The sequence below is a fragment of the Peromyscus leucopus genome, chromosome 8b (genome assembly GCF_004664715.2).
Source record: "Peromyscus leucopus breed LL Stock chromosome 8b, UCI_PerLeu_2.1, whole genome shotgun sequence".
NCBI lineage: Eukaryota > Metazoa > Chordata > Mammalia > Rodentia > Cricetidae > Peromyscus > Peromyscus leucopus.
In genome coordinates, this window is record NC_051086.1 from 53,955,801 (window position 1) to 53,972,893 (window position 17,093).

The 17,093-nt window shown below is 39.4% G+C and overlaps 1 protein-coding gene across 4 annotated transcripts in view; it reads left to right on the plus strand.

Moving 5' to 3' along the window:
* The window catches only part of Rabep1 (rabaptin, RAB GTPase binding effector protein 1), a 101,188-nt gene that overhangs the window by 49,276 nt on the left and 34,819 nt on the right, over positions 1 to 17,093 (plus strand). For all 4 annotated transcript variants that reach the window (XM_028860994.2, XM_028860996.2, XM_028860995.2 and 1 more), the window contains exons 6-8: positions 8,149 to 8,284; positions 12,090 to 12,268; positions 15,392 to 15,523. In XM_028860994.2, coding sequence (XP_028716827.1) covers positions 8,149 to 8,284; positions 12,090 to 12,268; positions 15,392 to 15,523 — 447 coding nt within the window. The remainder of the gene's footprint in view (positions 1 to 8,148; positions 8,285 to 12,089; positions 12,269 to 15,391; positions 15,524 to 17,093) is intronic.

The window sequence follows — 17,093 nt, forward strand, 5'->3', positions numbered from 1 at the left end:
TTCAGGGTCATCTTCAGCTCCATAGTGAGTTTGAGGCCAGTTTGTGTTACATGGGATGCTACTTTTAAAAAGCCAAACCAAACAAAAACAGAAGTGAAACATTAGTGAGGTGTTACAATTTTTATGACTGTTTGTAGTGCTGGAGATTGAATTTAGGGCCTTACTGACATATGCTAGGCAAGGGCTCCACCATTGAAAGAGTCTTTAGTAATGAAAGAAAGAGATTAGAGGTGTAGTTGAGTGGTACAATGCTGACACTTGTCTAGTATGAATGAAGGCCTGGGTTTGATATTCTGTACTAAAAGAAAATGGAGTCAGCAAGATGGCATGGTAGATAAAGGTACTTACCTTCAAGCCTGATGATCTGTGTTTGATCTCTGCTACCCACATGGTGAAAAGGAGAGCTGACTACCACAAGTTGTCTTTTTACCTGTGCACAGGTCCTCTGACCTCCACATGCGCATTGTAGCACTCATCTATGCGCGCGCGCACACACACACACACACACACACACACACACACACACACACATGTAAAAGAAGACAGTGTGTTTCTTATAAGACATATAACTAAACACAAGGTAAGATTGAACATAAAGAAATAAACCAGGTCTGGTAACTCACACTCAGGAGGCTGAAGTAAGAACATTGCTGTGAATTGAAGGTTAGTCTAAGCAACAGAGTGAGACCTTGTTTTAATAAACAAAAAAATGAATAAAGGGGTAAATAAAAAATATACGTGTAAAGTCTAACTAAAAGAAAACTGATATAAACAAGTATAACCTAAAATAGGTTAAGGGGGAAAATAGATTCGTGCTATGGAGATAGCTCATCAAATAAAAGTGCTTATTACTCCTGCAGAGAACCTCAGGGTCAGTTCCCAGCACCCACATGGCAGCTCATAGTCATCTGTAATCCAGTTCCCGGGGGTCTGACACTGTCTTTTGCTGTCTGTGGACACTAGCATGTACATAGTGTACACAAATTTATGCAGGCACACACATACACAGAAAAAAATGGCAACAAAAGAAGAGTAGATATAAAGAAATAATAACTATTCAGTAGTCAGAAACTCAGCGTTTAGTAGCCTGGATGACTTAGTAAGATTTCTTATCTTTATTCTCCTTTGGTTTTTCAGCTGTAAAATTAGGATAATGAGGGAGGTGGGGTCCAAAAAGATATGGATAAGGTAGAGGCAGGTTGGTCTCTGAGTTCCAGGCCAGCCAGGGCTACACAGAGAAACCCTGTTTTGAAAAACAAACAAAACAACAGTAACAAGAAAAAAAAAAAAAGACTGCCTTACAAGAGTGTTATGAACCACATCCAAATTAGAACATAAATGCTTTGAGTAATGCATAGGAAAAAGTATTATTATTTCTAGATACATTATATTGTATTTCAATATTGTGATATATTTATCTTTTCCTTCTGTATCTTTTAAAAATAAGGTCATAAAGTATTAAGTTTCACAGAATTAATGTTATTATAGACCCAATACTCTGGTCACATTTTTTTTTTAATAATAAAATGTCTAGAGATGGGGAAAAATCTGAATGAAAAAGAAATCACAAAATACTTAGGGTGGTGTAAATATTTCATGCGATTTTTGTTTTTGTGACTCAGTAAGTTTCATTAGGGTTACTTCCAGGAATAGGGACCATTTACTAGTGGCTGTACCATGAAAGAAAAAGTCTTTTCCTTCTCCAGAAACCACTAACTAACTGTATAAGTCCTTGGGGTGGAGAGGCCCTTCATGACAGATGGTGATGGGTCTAGTCTTGTGCAGCAGCCATTTCCTGCCCTGAAAACAGTGTTTCACAGCACTCCACCACTTCATCTGGCGCTTACATTCTTTCTATCCCCTCTTCTGCAAGTGGCCTTGGAAGGGAGATAGAGATGTACCATTGTATTCAACAATAACTTACTCTCAGTACTTTGCCCAGTTATGAGTCTGTGCAGTACTACCTGTTACAACAAGAAGCAAATAGTGGCACTATTCTAGAGGAATCAACATAAACATTTAGAACGCAGTTTGATAGTCATGTCATGTCCACTTAGTGAAACAACATTAATAGTTTCCCCACTAGGGCTGTGATCTCCCAGCCATGGGTACATTTTGCTTGGCTGGTTGGTCGTATTATACCCAGAGTCTGCAACTGAGTGAGACTGTTGGTGACAATTTTCTCCCAGCAGTCTACGGAGCACCTTCCAGTATTCTGAAAGCTAGCCAATAGGAAGTAAGCTTCTAGCTTAGTCCCATCTTGATTTCTGTATAAATCTATAAAAAAGCGTTTAGTGTCTCAGCAGTGGGAGCCTGACATCTAGTTCTCATAGGCAACCAACAGATATAAATATTTAACATTATACTCTAAAGGGAAAATAAAAACAGTAAAAAGTGAAAACAAATCAAAGGATATACAGAATATTAGAAATTAGTGAAGGAGGAAAGTTAAAGAACCGAGGAGAATGTCAGTATAAAAAGGTTGAGAAATTTGTACAGAAAATGAAAAGAAAAAAAAATGGAAATCAGAAATCAAACGGGGTAATGACTACTGATATAAAAATAGTAGATACTATAAATAGTGTCATACCAGTACATTTGAAAAAAGAAAAAGAAAAAAAATTCTGCTGGTCGTAGAAAATGCTAGTAATCCGAGAACCTGGGAAGCCGTGGTAGAAGGACCCGACTGTCAAGGTCAGCCTGAACTAGTGAGGCCTTTTTGTAAAACAAAACAAGTTATTATAACAGGTAATTAGTCAAGTTTTCCTCAAGATAAAATAGAAAAGCTAAAATAGCAATCATTACAGAATCTGGAGCCAAAAATCCCTTCTTGGTGTATGGTGTATATATATATGTTTGTTTGGTGTTTGTGCGCAGGTGTGCAAGCCCATAGGAGGTCACGGAGGCCAAAGGAGGGTGTGCAGCGTTGTGTTCTGTCACTCTCTGCTTTGTTCCTTTGAGATAAGGTCTCTCACTTGAACCTGGAGCTAGGCTGGGGGCCAGCAAGTGCCAGTAAACTTACTTTCTCCACATCCCCACAGTGCGGGGTTTACAAGTACATCCCTAGCTTTTTGTCTAGGTTCTGGGGATTTGAACTGAGGTTCTCATGCTTTACAGCTCAGAATGGCCTAAGACTTGCTGTCTAACTGACAGTGATCTTGAAATTCGGTCCTCCTGTCTCTACCTTCCAGATGCTAGGGTTTTAGACAAGTATCACCATGCTCTGTTTATGTGGTGCTGGAGAGCTGGTCTATGGTGTTTTGTATGGTAGGCAAATCCTCTACCAACTGAGCTATAGCCTCAGCCTTGAGTCAGAGCCGGTCTTTATCTTGCTTCCCCTTCCCAGTAGACATCAGACTTGGTTGGTTTTGGAGCCATGTTTGTCCCAACAGAGTGATAAACCTTATATAAACCTTTACAAACAGTGTCAATTAATAGAAGAAGAAGGTTCTCTAATGTGACTAGTAAATCAAATAACATACAAGAAGATGATATAAAAAAACCTGCCGGGCAGTGGTGGCGCACGCCTTTAATCCCAGCACTGGGAGGCAGAGGCAGGCGGATCTCTGTGAGTTCGAGGTCAGCCTGGTCTACAGAGTGAGATCCAGGACAGGCACCAAAACTACAGAGAAACCCTGTCTCAAAAAAAAAAAAAAAAAAAAAAAAAAAAAAAACCTTAGGTAACATATATACATATGCCAAAAATATACATATATTCTCACAATTTAAATATGGTGTATCATTTGAAAACTGGTGTATTACATGAGATTGCAAGACGATATATTTATGTTGGACTTGGAAAGATTTTGATCAATTTAAGTATACAGTGACTTAATACAGGCTTATTGAACCTTCATCAAATACAGTGAAAGAATGTGTAGCAGCAGTCTTAACATTAATGATGGGAACATTATCTGAAGAACTGTGCTCAGTAATTTTGTTTAGGTGGTTTTGTTTACTTGTTTTGTGTTTTGGTCCAAGATGATGCAAATCAACATAGAGAGAGAGTCAGAATAGGAAAAAGACTAGTACACACCTGTAATCCCAGCAATAAGGAGTTGAGTACCACCCCATCTTTTAATTAAATTTTTATATTTTTGAGACAAGGTCTTTCTCACTGTATAGCTCAGGCTGGCCTCCAACTTAGCATCCTCCTGCTTCCTTCTCAGATGGTGGGATTACAGGCATGTGCAACAATGTTCCTTAAGTTTTTAAAAATAAGATAAAATACTGACTCTGGAAGAAGCATTCAAAATTTGGCTATATTATGATATAAGTTTCCTTGTTAATGAGTTCAATTCCCAGCAACCACATGGTGGCTTACAACCATCTATAAGATCTAGTGCCCTCTTCTGGCCTGCAGGCAGAACACTGTATACATAATAAATAAATACATCTTTAAAAAAAAAAGTTTCCTTGTTAAAAGATAATCTAAAAAGTTAAACACTGTAAGAAAAAAAAATGTGTACCTCATGCTTGACAAAGTTACTATCCAAAGTTAGCAAAACTCTACAAAGTCCTTCTATAAAAAAGAGGTCCACTAGAAAAACAATTGGAGTATATTGAATATACAGTCACAAAGGAGGTAGCAGATAGCTAATATATATATATATATATTTAAAAATCTTCAAGGTTGAGTGTGGTGGTGCATATCTTTAATTCCAGGATTAAGGAGGTAGAGTCATTCGAATCTCTGAGTTGGAGGATAGCCTGGTTTAATTTGTGAGTTGTAGGACAGCCAGGGGTACATGGAGAAACCACCAAAAAAAAAAAAATAATAATAATAAATCAGATTTATTAGGAATCAGGGAAATGCAAATGAAAGTGGGATTCTACCTGAGTCTAAAAAAGGCTCTGAAGTCTTCCAGATTTGTTTCTCTTGAACCACTCATGGTTTCTGTGTGCAGAACAGGTCTAGCAGCTTTCATTGCATGGCACGTTCAGTTGACTGGTATAGAGCTTGCAGCTCACGGGGCTTCCTTCCCCTTTCTCCTAATAACATCTACTCTTTTGGGAGAGGTAGTGTCAGCAGTTTGTCCTCACCCTGTCTCTGTTGTTTGGAATGTTATAACTGTCCATTTGTGTAATTTTTTTCTTTTCTTTTTTAATTTTTTTGAGATGTGTGTATGTGTGGGTGGGTGTGTCTTACAATGTAGCCCAGGGTAACCTGAAACTTAGAGCAGTACTCCTGTCTCAGTCTCCTGAGTGCTGTGCTTATAGGAATGAATAACCACAGCTGGCTTCCTGCTTGAGTGCATGTGTGTGTTCGCGCGCGTGCACGCGCGCATATATATGCATGCGTGTGTATCTGTCTGTGTCTGTGTGTGTTTGAGACAGACAGGGTCTCACTATGTAGCCCTGGCTGTCCTGGAACTTGCTATGTAGAGACCAGGCTGGCCTCAAACTCACAGACATCTGTGGTGGTATTGTGTTCCCCAAAATATTGTGCATACTAATAAACTTATCTGGGGTCAGAGAAGAGAACAGCCACAATATTAAACATAGAGGATAGGCAGTTGTAATACATGCCTTTAATCCTAGCATTCCAGAGGCAGAAATCCCTCTGGATTTTAAGGCCAGTGTGAGTTCAAGGCCACATTGGAAATAGCCAGGCATGGTGACACATGCCTTTAATCTCAAGAAGTGAGCCTTTAATCCCAGGGAGTGATGGTAGAAGGCAGGAAGATATATATGGTGTGAAGATCAGGAACTAGAAGCATTTGGCTGGTTAAGCTTTTAGGCTTTTGAGCAGCAGTTCAGCTGAGACCCATTCGGATGAGGACTCAGAGGCTTTCAGTCTGAGGAAACAGGATTATCTGAGGAACTGGAGAGGTGAGGTAGCTGTGTCTTGTTCTGCTTCTCTGACCTTCCAGCATTCACCCCAATACCCAGCTCCAGGTTTGTTTTTATTAATAAGAACTTATAAGATTCATACTACATCGATCCACATGCCTTTGCTTCGAGAGTGGTGGGATTAAAAGTATGTACCATTATGCCAGGTCCTCCAAATGGTTCTGAATTGGGCTGTTAGGGAATGTGGAATTCGAGGATGTTCACATGCTGTGCTGCTACTTGAGCACTGTCCTAGAGCTAGTAATAACTTTTGTTAGGTGTTAGAAATTCATCATCTTTTTAATTCAAAGAGGGGTTTATTAAGAGGTGATACGTAGTACAAAGTCTGTGGTTATAAGCCATCCTTGTTATAGCTGCTGAATTGACTGATACTGTCACCTGGTAACAGGTGTTGAAGAAAACACCTTATGAAACTCAGCACTTGGTCATGCTGGCTGATTGTCAGCTTCAACAAAGCACTAAATTGCAGTAAATGATCATTTTAGTCTCTATTGTACATAAGGTCTAGATCGTTAGATCCTAGAGATAAGGTAAAGATCTCTGTGAGGTCAGATGACCTGGCTTTATATATTTATTTGTTTGTTTGTTTTTCGAGACAGGGTTTCTCTGTGTAGCCCTGGCTGTCCTAGAACTCACTCTGTAGACCAGGCTGGCCTCTATCTAACTCAGATCCAACTGCCTCTGCCTCTCCAGTGCTGGGATTAAAGGCGTGTACCACCATTGCCCTTCGAGCTGGCTATTGTAAACTTGAAAAAGTAGGATGGTTCATGAAAAAGACCTTTTGAAAAAACTGAAAGTTACCCATAAATACTGAGTTTAGGATAGACAGTTTATTGTCAAGATAAAACAATAAAAAATCAATAAAATAAATGATACTTTTATCCTGCATTTTTTGGTAGTAGTGAATTTTATTTTGGTTAATAGTCTCAGAAAATATATTATGAAAAGACAGGATTTAAAATTTTTTTCTGCACTTGCCTTCAAGTGTGTGTGATTATGATGAGACTAGTAATTTTGTACATTATGACTTCCTCTCTTGAAAAAAATTTCACTGGTCATGATGCACTTGTAAAGGTCAGAGGACAACTTGGTAGCAGTTGGCTCTTTCCTTCTGTGGGTTCCTTGGATCAAGCTCAGGTCATTAGTCTGGGTGGCAAGCACCTTTATCTGCTGAGCCATCTCGATGTCCTAACTTCTTCAATTCCTATAGGTATATGTATTGATCGAAATGAGTTGTTTGTATAAATGGAAGACATTTGGAATCATCTCACCAGAAATCAAAAGTTAAGAGAGGGGCTGGAGAGATGGCTCAGCAGTTAAGAGCACTGGCTGCTCTTCCAGAGGTCCTGAGTTCAGTTCCTAACAACCATGTGCTAGCTTACAACTGTCTATAATGAGATCTGGTGCCCTCTACTGGTGTGCAGGGGTACATACAGGCAGAACACTGTATATATAACAAAGAAACAAACAATAATTTTTTTTTTTGGTTTTTGGAGACAGAGTTTCTCTGTAGCTTTGGAGCCTGTCCTGGACTAGCTTTGTAGACCAGGCTGGCCTCAACTCAGAGATCCACCTGCCTTTGCCTCCCTAGGGCTGGGATTAAAGGCGTGCGCCACCACCGTGCGGCTAAATAAATGTTTAAAAGAGTTAAAAGGACATTATGCCATTTTTATCTTACCTAAAAGGTGAGGGCGGGATGGCTGGGGAGAGGTAATGGGTTAGACTTCAATCCTTGGAACCTATAGGGGAAAAGAAAGGGCGTGGTAGGGGTGTTTGTAATCATAGCATAAGACAGGTGAAGACAGGCAGATACTTGGGGCCTACTGGCTAGCCACCCTAACCTACTAGGTAAGTTCCAGGTCAGTGGCAGACCCTATCTCAAAAAACAAAACAAAACCTCAGGAGGCTGGTGTTTGAGGAATTACACCTGTAGTTGTGTGATTTACACATATTTGTGCACCCATGCATATATGTGCACTTCCACCTAAATGTGCACATATGTGCATGCACACACATAAACAAATCATATTTGTGTTGCTGAAAAGGAGAACAAACAAGTATATGCATGCATTGCTATGGAAATACAAATTAGAAGTACCTTTTTGAAAAACATGATATAAAATCATTACATATAATTTCAATTATATATTTACTTAAGAGATAGATTATGGCTAGCATCTGTTATGTTATTTTCTAAATTGGTATCATATTTTAAAGTTTAAAATACAGCTGCTGATACTTACTTTATTTGCCATTCCTACTATGGTTGTAAGTTGAGTTTTGTACTTCTTTCAGGTTAAGGAGCTGAATCATTATCTGGAGGCTGAGAAGTCTTGTAGGACTGATCTGGAGATGTATGTAGCTGTTTTGAACACTCAGAAATCTGTTCTACAGGAAGATGCTGAGAAATTGAGGAAAGAATTGCATGAAGGTAAATGAATATGTTGTGTATATTTTTACTTTATTCCAAGAGAAATTACAAAGTAAAATTTATATTGATTAGTAACAACAACAAATCCTAAACCACCAATGCAGCATGCTAGTGATTCAGTGTAAGTGTTATCGTCAGTTTGAAAGCTCTTGTGGAAACTGCTAAGGGGATTTGGATTGTGAGGAGCTTCTCCTTCCACCACCGCACAGTAATAGCTTCACAAGGCATGAGCTCGGGACAGGTGATGAAGTTAGACGTTTTCTGCTTAAAGTGCTTTAGTCTGCATAATCATTTAGAGAGAAGTAAATTAGCAAAAGTGAGAGTTGGGTAGAGAGGGTCTCGTATCCTGCTTTCTACGGGCCAGTTTTGATTTCACTATTGAAGTAGCAATGTGATGTACAAGTGAACTCTGCATTTCTACAAATAAAAAAAAATTAAAAAGTTGCTGGGCCTGTGTGTGGTGGTTTACACCTTTAATCTTAACACTTAACTTCTTAAGCTGAAGCAAAGGAATTAAGAGTTTGAGACCAGTAAGACTCTGTCTCAAAAAAGAAAAAAAACCCACAAAACCAAAACCAAACCAAAACAAACAAATATAGATTGGAGAGATAGGTCAGCAGTTAATAGCACTACTATTCTTCCCCCCCCCCCCCAAGACAGGGTTTCACTTTGTAGCCCTGGCTGTCCTGGAACTTACTCTGTAGCCTGCCTTTGCTGAGATTAAAGGCGTGCTCCACAACTGCCCAGTGAGCACTGCTATTCTTATAGAGGACCTCTTGCAGAGATTTGGTGGGCAACTCACAATTACCTGTAACACTAATGCCTGCTCTGGGGTATCCATTGTCCTGTTCAGACCTTTGCAGATACCTCTACTTGTGTGCATATAATCATATCCCCCTCATATATGCATAATTGAAAATTAAAAGTAAAATACTTTCAAAAATCATTTTATTTTTTGAGATCATAATATAATTGCATCATTTCCCCTTCCATTTCTTGCTCCAAATGAACCCTCCCATAAGTCTTGTTCTCTTTCAAATTCTGGGGCTCTCTTTTAAAAACAAAACACATTAAAAAAAAAAAAAAGGCAGGCAAATTTCTCCAAAAAAAAAAAAAAAAAAAAACATTATAAAATTGAATACTTGGAATAGAGTGATAACTGCTGTTTCCTTGACACATCAGATTGCAAGATAGAGCAACACATGTAGCAACTGCAATTCTGAAGTCACAATGAGTGTGAGTAAAGATTGAGACTGGTGGCACACACCTGTGATCCACTTGAACCTAGAAGCAGGACAGCCAGGAGTTCAAGGTCATCTTTAGTTGCCACTTATCAAGTTGGAATCCAGCTCAGGATAGAGACCCCATTCCCCCGCGCCCCCAGAAGACACCTGTAGCAAACATACTGAAACATGAAAACAGTTGTAATTTCTGTTGGAAATGGTGGTGGGTATTGTTATGCTCCTGTGGTTCGTTGGCTACATTTCACAATAGTACAATAGAAGGAAATGAAATCCAGCTAGGGGATAGTGAAAATAAAGTTGTAACTTTTAAAAAAGAGAGAGGCAAGCACTCCTGAGCTATAGCCCCAGCCTCCTCTTATTTTTTTTTTCTCTTATACAAATTGAAATCTTACTGGAAACATATATTAGTGTACAGGATATAGTCTGTAGTGGTTGAATCCTATAGTGGATACTTTTATCAAATGCTGTGGAAAATAGAGATGTGAACAATATATAGGGTTATATATGATCTAACTTTCCCCTCCAAATAGTTGAAAACTGAAATACATGCTGAAGAATTACTACACAAAATGTTGTGAAAATATCCCAACCTTTAAGCAGGTCTTGACCTTCAGGAAACAGTTTTTACATGTGCTGTTGGAATCAGAAAAACACCTATACTGTCAGTAGGTGTCCAAAAGAGGTTTCAGTTTGATTAAAATTAAAGTTATCAAGTTATTTAAATTTAAAATTTGTGTCCTAACCCTTCTAAAAATAGTGTAAGTCATTGAGGTTATCAAACCTTCCTAATATATATGAGAAAATATCAAAAGGTCCATTAAAATGAGGAAGTAAAAACAATAATTTCTGGTGATTGGGGACTTAGTTTGGTAGTAGATCACTTGCCTAGCAAGCACAGTGCCCTGGATTTGGTCCTTAGTTTTAAAAAACAAGAAATTAAAACTAAACAAAAACTCCAGTACTGACATATAACACATCAAAAAAGTGTCTTGCAGTGGTCGAGATGGCTCAGTGGCCAAGTCTGATAACCAACATTTAATCCCCAGGATCTACATGGTAGGAGGAGAAAACTAACTTCTGTAAGTTGTCCCCTGACCCCCACGTACACACAACCACACAAACAAAATAACTAATTAAAATGTAATAAGAAATGAAAGAAAAAAAATAATAGAATCTTTAAAAGAAAGGATAAAAATTGAGAAGCATTTTAACAGTCTACCAGCAGTTTACAGTCTAACCTGGTCTTTAGGGATGCAGTCATAGCTAGGCAGCTGCTGGTTAGAGCCACCATACAGCTGCCCTATGGGAAGTGGGTTGAGATGGGGCAGTACTATTGACAAAGAGTGGCCAGTTCTTTTTGTCCCTTAGGTAGGTTTCTTTAAAAATCAAACAAACCGGGCAGTGGTGGTGTACACCTTTGATACTAGCTCTTGGGAGGCAGAGGCAGGTGGATCTCTGAGTTGGAGGCTAGCCTGGTCTACAGAGTGAGTTCTAAGACAGCCAAGGAGAAATAGAGAAACCCTGTCTTGAACCCCCCCCCCCAAAAAAAAAAAGTATTTAAAAAATTTTTTTTGAAAAACATTTTTGGAGGCAGAGGTTGCCCAGGCTGTTCTTGAACTCAAGCCCCTCATTAGCTTGTACTCAGACTACTATATCCAGCTGAAAGAAGTTATGCTCAAATGGTGCTTTTAAAACTTATTTTTAATATTTTGTGTTTTTTTCCCCCACTAACAAGAGTTTTATTAAGATAAGGGAGAGAGACAGATGTGCACAGGCCTGTGGAAAGACACGTGAGGGAAGTGGGACTGGGAATCATGGCTGGCATTGTTTTTTTCTAAATCAAGTTTTAAGTGTTTTTTTTTGTAACATGGAACACAGGCCTATGTGTGCAGCTAAGGGAATATAAGCAAAGTGGGTCAGCAGGTGTGATGGAACATACCTAGAACCCTATCACACCAGAGGTGGAGAGAAGCTTCTAAGTTCTTGGGCTACACAGTGAATCCACCCCCCACTCCCCCACCCCCTGTAGTTCAGCAAATTAGTATGCAAGAGAAAATGGACAGATATGGTACTGGAGTAGTGCACATGGGCCAGGTCATGGAGACTTTACACTTTAGAGGTCAGGCTTTATCAGGTGGGATGTAAATGAACCTTTGAAGATTTTTAAAACAATATTATTTAAATATTATTAGAATAATATTTTCTCAATATTAGGTTTGTGTGTGGTTTATTGTGTTGTGTCCCAGGAGAACATAGTGATAATTAAACTCTTAAGCTCTATGTCCTACAGTCAAGAAACACTAACATTTTTTATTTAATTCAGGTTTTCTAAAATTTACAAAGTGCAGAAGTTGTTTGTCTCTTCCTAAGGGCATAGTTGGGGACTCTGCTTTAGAGGGTTGGTGGGAATAGTCATCATATTCAGGTGTAGGTTGCTCGTTGGTGTCAGTCAAGAGGCAAACTCACAGAATAGAATGTTGGCCAGACCTGTAGGAGTCCTGTGCAAAAGAAGTTGCCTACCATTAAAATGCAGTGTTTTTGATTGGGGGGCTCCTAAACAGTTTGCCATCTCCTGGAGCAAGAACGACAACAACACAACCAGTTAAAACACACATGGCAGAAGGCTAATGACCAGTTTCTGGAGTCTCAGCGTTTGCTGATGAGAGACATGCAGCGGATGGAGATTGTGCTAACTTCCGAACAGCTCCGACAAGTTGAAGAACTGAAGAAGAAAGATCAGGTGAATAGGTTGTTGGTTTTGTTTTTTTAAGATTTATTTTTTTTTTTAATTATATGTATTTGTGTGTAGGGGTTGTGTACTTGGGTGCACATTGAAGCTGGGGGCATCAGATCCCTTGGAGTTACAGGTGGTTGTGAGTCAAACTCAGATACTATGCAAGAGCAGCAGGCACTCTGAAACTGTGAACCATCCCTCCAGCCCCAGATAGATTGTTTCTTAGGTATCATTGTTAATAATTGTGCCCGCTTCTGTATTGTCTTGTGTATGTTGGAGGCTAATCTAAGCTGGAACAAGATGTTTTGTGCCATTTTATTATCATGTATTTTTGATGTTGGGGAATCAAACCTAAGGGCCTTGCTCATGCTAGGGAGATGCTGCCCCATTGTGCAGCATCTCTAACCCGTATTGACTTTATTTTTAACGTCACTTTGAAAAAACATAGTAGCCAACCAGATCTGGTAACGCATACTTATAATCCCAGCACTTGGGTCTGTAGTTAGAGTAATGAGTATGAGATAGCAAGACTCAGCTCAACTTTATAAATTGTCTCATACTGGGAAGAAACTGATTTAGAAATAACCCTCTTTGGAGACTGAAGGATGCAGCAGTACGTATTTCTGAGAAATTTTTCTCAGTAGTATTATGTCATTCTCTTAGGACTTCTGAGTTTCCAGAGCAGGCCAAACTTTTGGTGACTTTGCTCTACAAATCTGATAGGGTAGAGGCTGGGAGTAGTGGCCTATACCTCAAACCCCAGCACTTTGGAGGCTGAGGCAGGAGAACTGTGATTTCAAGGACAGTCTAGGTTATGTAGTGAGCCTGTCACACAGCCAGCCTCACTGCCCAAACAATGAGAGGATGGGAATGGAGCCGCAGAATTGGGAAGGCTATAGGCATTCAGAATGCTGCTTTCCAGGTGCTCTGTTTCTCATTTGAAAATTGCTTCAGTTAAATGAATAATGTAACACTAATGGTTTCTCATAGAAAAAGTTGCTTGTTTGAAATACAAAGGGAGGGACTTGAGAGATAGTCCAGCTGTTAAGAGCACTTGTTGTTCTTGCAGAGTTCTTGGGTTCAATTCATAGCACCCACATGGTAGCTCACAATCTGTTCTAGGGGATCTGATGCCCTGACCTGATGCCGTCTTCTGACCTCTGAGAGCATCAGGCACTCTTGTGGTGCACATGCATACATGTAGGCAAAACACTAACACAAGATAAAATTAGTAAATCTAAAACATTTTTTAAATACAAATGAAATAATATCAAGCAAAAAAATTCTCCTTGACACCCCACACTGCTTTTTCCAGTAGAAACTTTATTTCTAACTTTGGTAGTGTCTTCTAGATTAGTTCTGTGTATTTTTCACCATGTATTTAGTATGGTCTTCCCCATATGCCTTGAACCATACTCTTTTTTTCTTTTTTTTTTTTTTTTTGATTTTCGAGACAGGTTTCTCTGTGTAGCTTTGCGCTTTCTGAACTCACTTGTAGCCAGGCTGGCTCGAATCACAGAGATTCGCCTGCCTCTGCTTCCCGAGTGCTGGGATTAAGGCGTGCGCCACCACCGCCCGGCTGAACCATACTCTTAAGTATTATCTTCTAACTTAACTTCCCCAAAGCATTATCCTGGGTGTGTGTTTTTATTCCAGTTCTGTCTCTCTTGTTAACTAGTAGCGTAGCAATCATAATTTACTTAATCTCCTCCTGTAGTGGTCATCCAGGGCCACCTCACTCTTGTTCTTTTGTCATCTTAGATAGTGTCACGACCAATCCTTTGGCATATTGTGTGTGTGTGTGTGTGTGTGTGTGTATACACATACATATGTTCAAGTGTTTCCCCGGGATAGCTGTGCAAAAGTGTTCTCCACTTTTCTAGGTATTAAAATATTTTAATTTGCCGTATGTGACTTAGGTTAGATTTTGTTTCTCAGTTTTCGATTTTAAATTTTTTTTTTTAATTCATACTTAAAGTATAGATTTTTATCTCATTAAAACAGTCTTTTACTTTGAAGATAATTGTTGAAGACTTTATTAATATTTGTTGTGTTAGCATTGTGCCAAAGCTTTATAATGCTGCATCTCCAGCGTTTTCCAGCAAACAACTCTCCCTGAGGAGGCATTACAGAGCCATCCCTGTGTTGTAGAGTAGGAAGCAGGCAGAGGTGATGGCGGTGCCCAGGTTGGGGCAGTTCGGCCCAGAGTTTAATTACTTAATCACCCACCTGTTTGTTCCTGCCTTCGCTTGTCATGCACTCACCACGTGTCGGTCTTGTCAGCCTTCTGCTGACACAGGCCTGCTCTTCTGTTTTGTAAATGCTTCACTTCTCCTGGAGCCCTTAGTGATCTTCTCTTCCTTATCTGGCAAATATGTCTTACTGTCTTTCAAGATTACATCCTTTGGGTCTCCTTTGCTGGCTCCCTTAAATGCATCCAGTCTGTGATTTCTTCCTCCTGCAGAATTCTGTATGTGCTTGTAATTATAAAAGATAAAGTCATCTTTGCTGAGTGAATCGTTACTTGGAATTTGATCATCCTTTTTGTATTTTATATTAATCTCCCTTATCCTGTCTTTTCCCTCCCCTCTCTTCCCTCTTTCTCCTCTCCCTCCCCCTCCCCTCCCCCCCCCCTCCCCCCCCTCTCTCTCAAGTTTTATGAGATAGGGTCTCACTATGTAGCCCAACCTGGCCTTGAATTTGTGCCTCCTACCTTAGCCTCCAAATTGCTGGTGTTACTGCCACTATCAGTAGTTCTAGCAGTTGTACATGTTTTGAATAGGAGTGTGATGTCAGACTAACTTTTCCTATTTTCTGTAGTGAGATGGGATTGTTCTATGTAGTTTTCCTGTTTTGGATGATCAGGAGCAGGGTGTTGCTTTTCTTTTTTTTGTTTGCATTACGTTTGTAGTGTGCTTTTTAAAAAGTTGCTTCCTGATTTTCTTACTTTGTGCTTACAGTAGTAAAATGGTGAGGTTATATACTGATTACAGAACAAATAATCATGTGTCTAATTTTCTGTTCTCATAAAGATCTCTGTTCTTGTTTTGAGTGGTGGAAGAACTGTATGACTCTTACATATAGATTACCTGGGTAGCTAAATAATGCTCTTTTTTTCCTAACTTTTAGGAGGAGGATGAACAACAAAGGCTTAATAAGAGAAAAGATAACAAAAAAACAGATACTGAAGAAGAAGTAAAAATACCAGTAGTATGTGCTTTAACTCAAGAAGAATCTTCAACACCCTTATCAAATGAAGAGGTATGGTGAATTTATGACTACAGCTATTTTATATGGTGGATGGCAGAGGCTGAGATGAGAGGCTTTCTGGAGTCCAAGACTCAAAAGTATTTCAAAAATTTTATACGTAATGTTACAATTTTTAGTTTATTCCTATGTCAGTCAGTTACCTTGTATATTAGTGAGGGTATTGATCATTGTGATTAAACACCATGACCAAAAGCAACTTGGAGAGGAAAGTTCTTTAGTCTACAATACTTGGGTCATGCTCCATCACAGAGGGAAGTTAGAACAGGAAGTCATGCCGAGGCCATGGAAGAATGCTACTACTGGCTTGCACCCCAGGACCACCTGTCCAGGGTTGACACAGCCCACAGTGGGCTGAGCTCTGCACATCAATTAATCCGTAACATGTCCCTCAAGCTTGCCACAGGCCAGTGCTCTGGTGGGAGTATTTTTTTTTTTAAATTGAGGGTCCCTCTTCCCAAGTGACTTTAGCTTGTGTCAACTTGAAAAAAACTAACCAGGACACCTTGTTTATGTGGAAAGTACATAAGTGAAAAATGAGATAAAATGGTAACTTTATTCTTAGTTACTCTTGCAAAATTATAACACTACTTGAAAACATATTGAAGTTTCATTCACCCTTTAAAATTAGTAGATATTCCTTTACTGGTAGTTCCAAAAAAATGTCATACATTAGAACAAGTCTTTAAAGACTTGGAACATTAGAAAAAGGTTTTTATTTTGTTTTGAAGCAGAATTGAGGGTTTATTGAAGATTATTATAATTATTGTTTTGGTTTTTCAAGACAGGGTTTCTCTGTTTAGCTCTGGCTGTTCTGGATCTCACTCTGTAGACCAGGCTGGCCTTAATCTCACAGAGATCTGCCTGCCTCTGCCTCCTGAGTTCTGGGATTAAAGTCATGCACCACTATCCAGCTTAAAAGATTATTACAATAACAAATTTAAGCCCAGAGTTAATAGAAAAGAGTCAGGGGAAAGGATAAGACACATTCAAGTGTGAGCTTTTCAAAGTCACCTGATGTCTTGATTTAGTATATGTATGGATACATATGTATGTAGCTAGAGTTTTCCTGCCTTGCCCACAGTCAGGACAAATCTTTGTCACCCGCCAGTCCCACAGCCGCTCAGATCCAACCAAGTAAACACAGAGACTTATATTGCATACAAACTGTATGGCCGTGGCAGGCTTCTTGCTAACTGTTCTTATAGCTTAAATTAATCCATTTCTATAAATCTATACCTTGCCACGTGGCTGGTGGCTTACCGGCATCTTCACATGCTGCTGGTCATGGTGGCTGGCAGTGTCTCTCTGCCTCAGCCTTCCACTTCCCAGAATTCTCCTCTCTCCTTGTCCCACCTACTTCCTGCCTGGCCACTGGCCAATCAGTGTTTTATTTATTGACCAATCAGAGCAATTTGACATACAGACCATCCCACAGCATATGTACATATATATTATATGTGTATATGTGTACATATATATCACATACACATATATACTTAAACATAGGTGTTTTTGCCTGCATGTACGTCTATGCACCATGTGCATGTAGTGCTCACAGAGG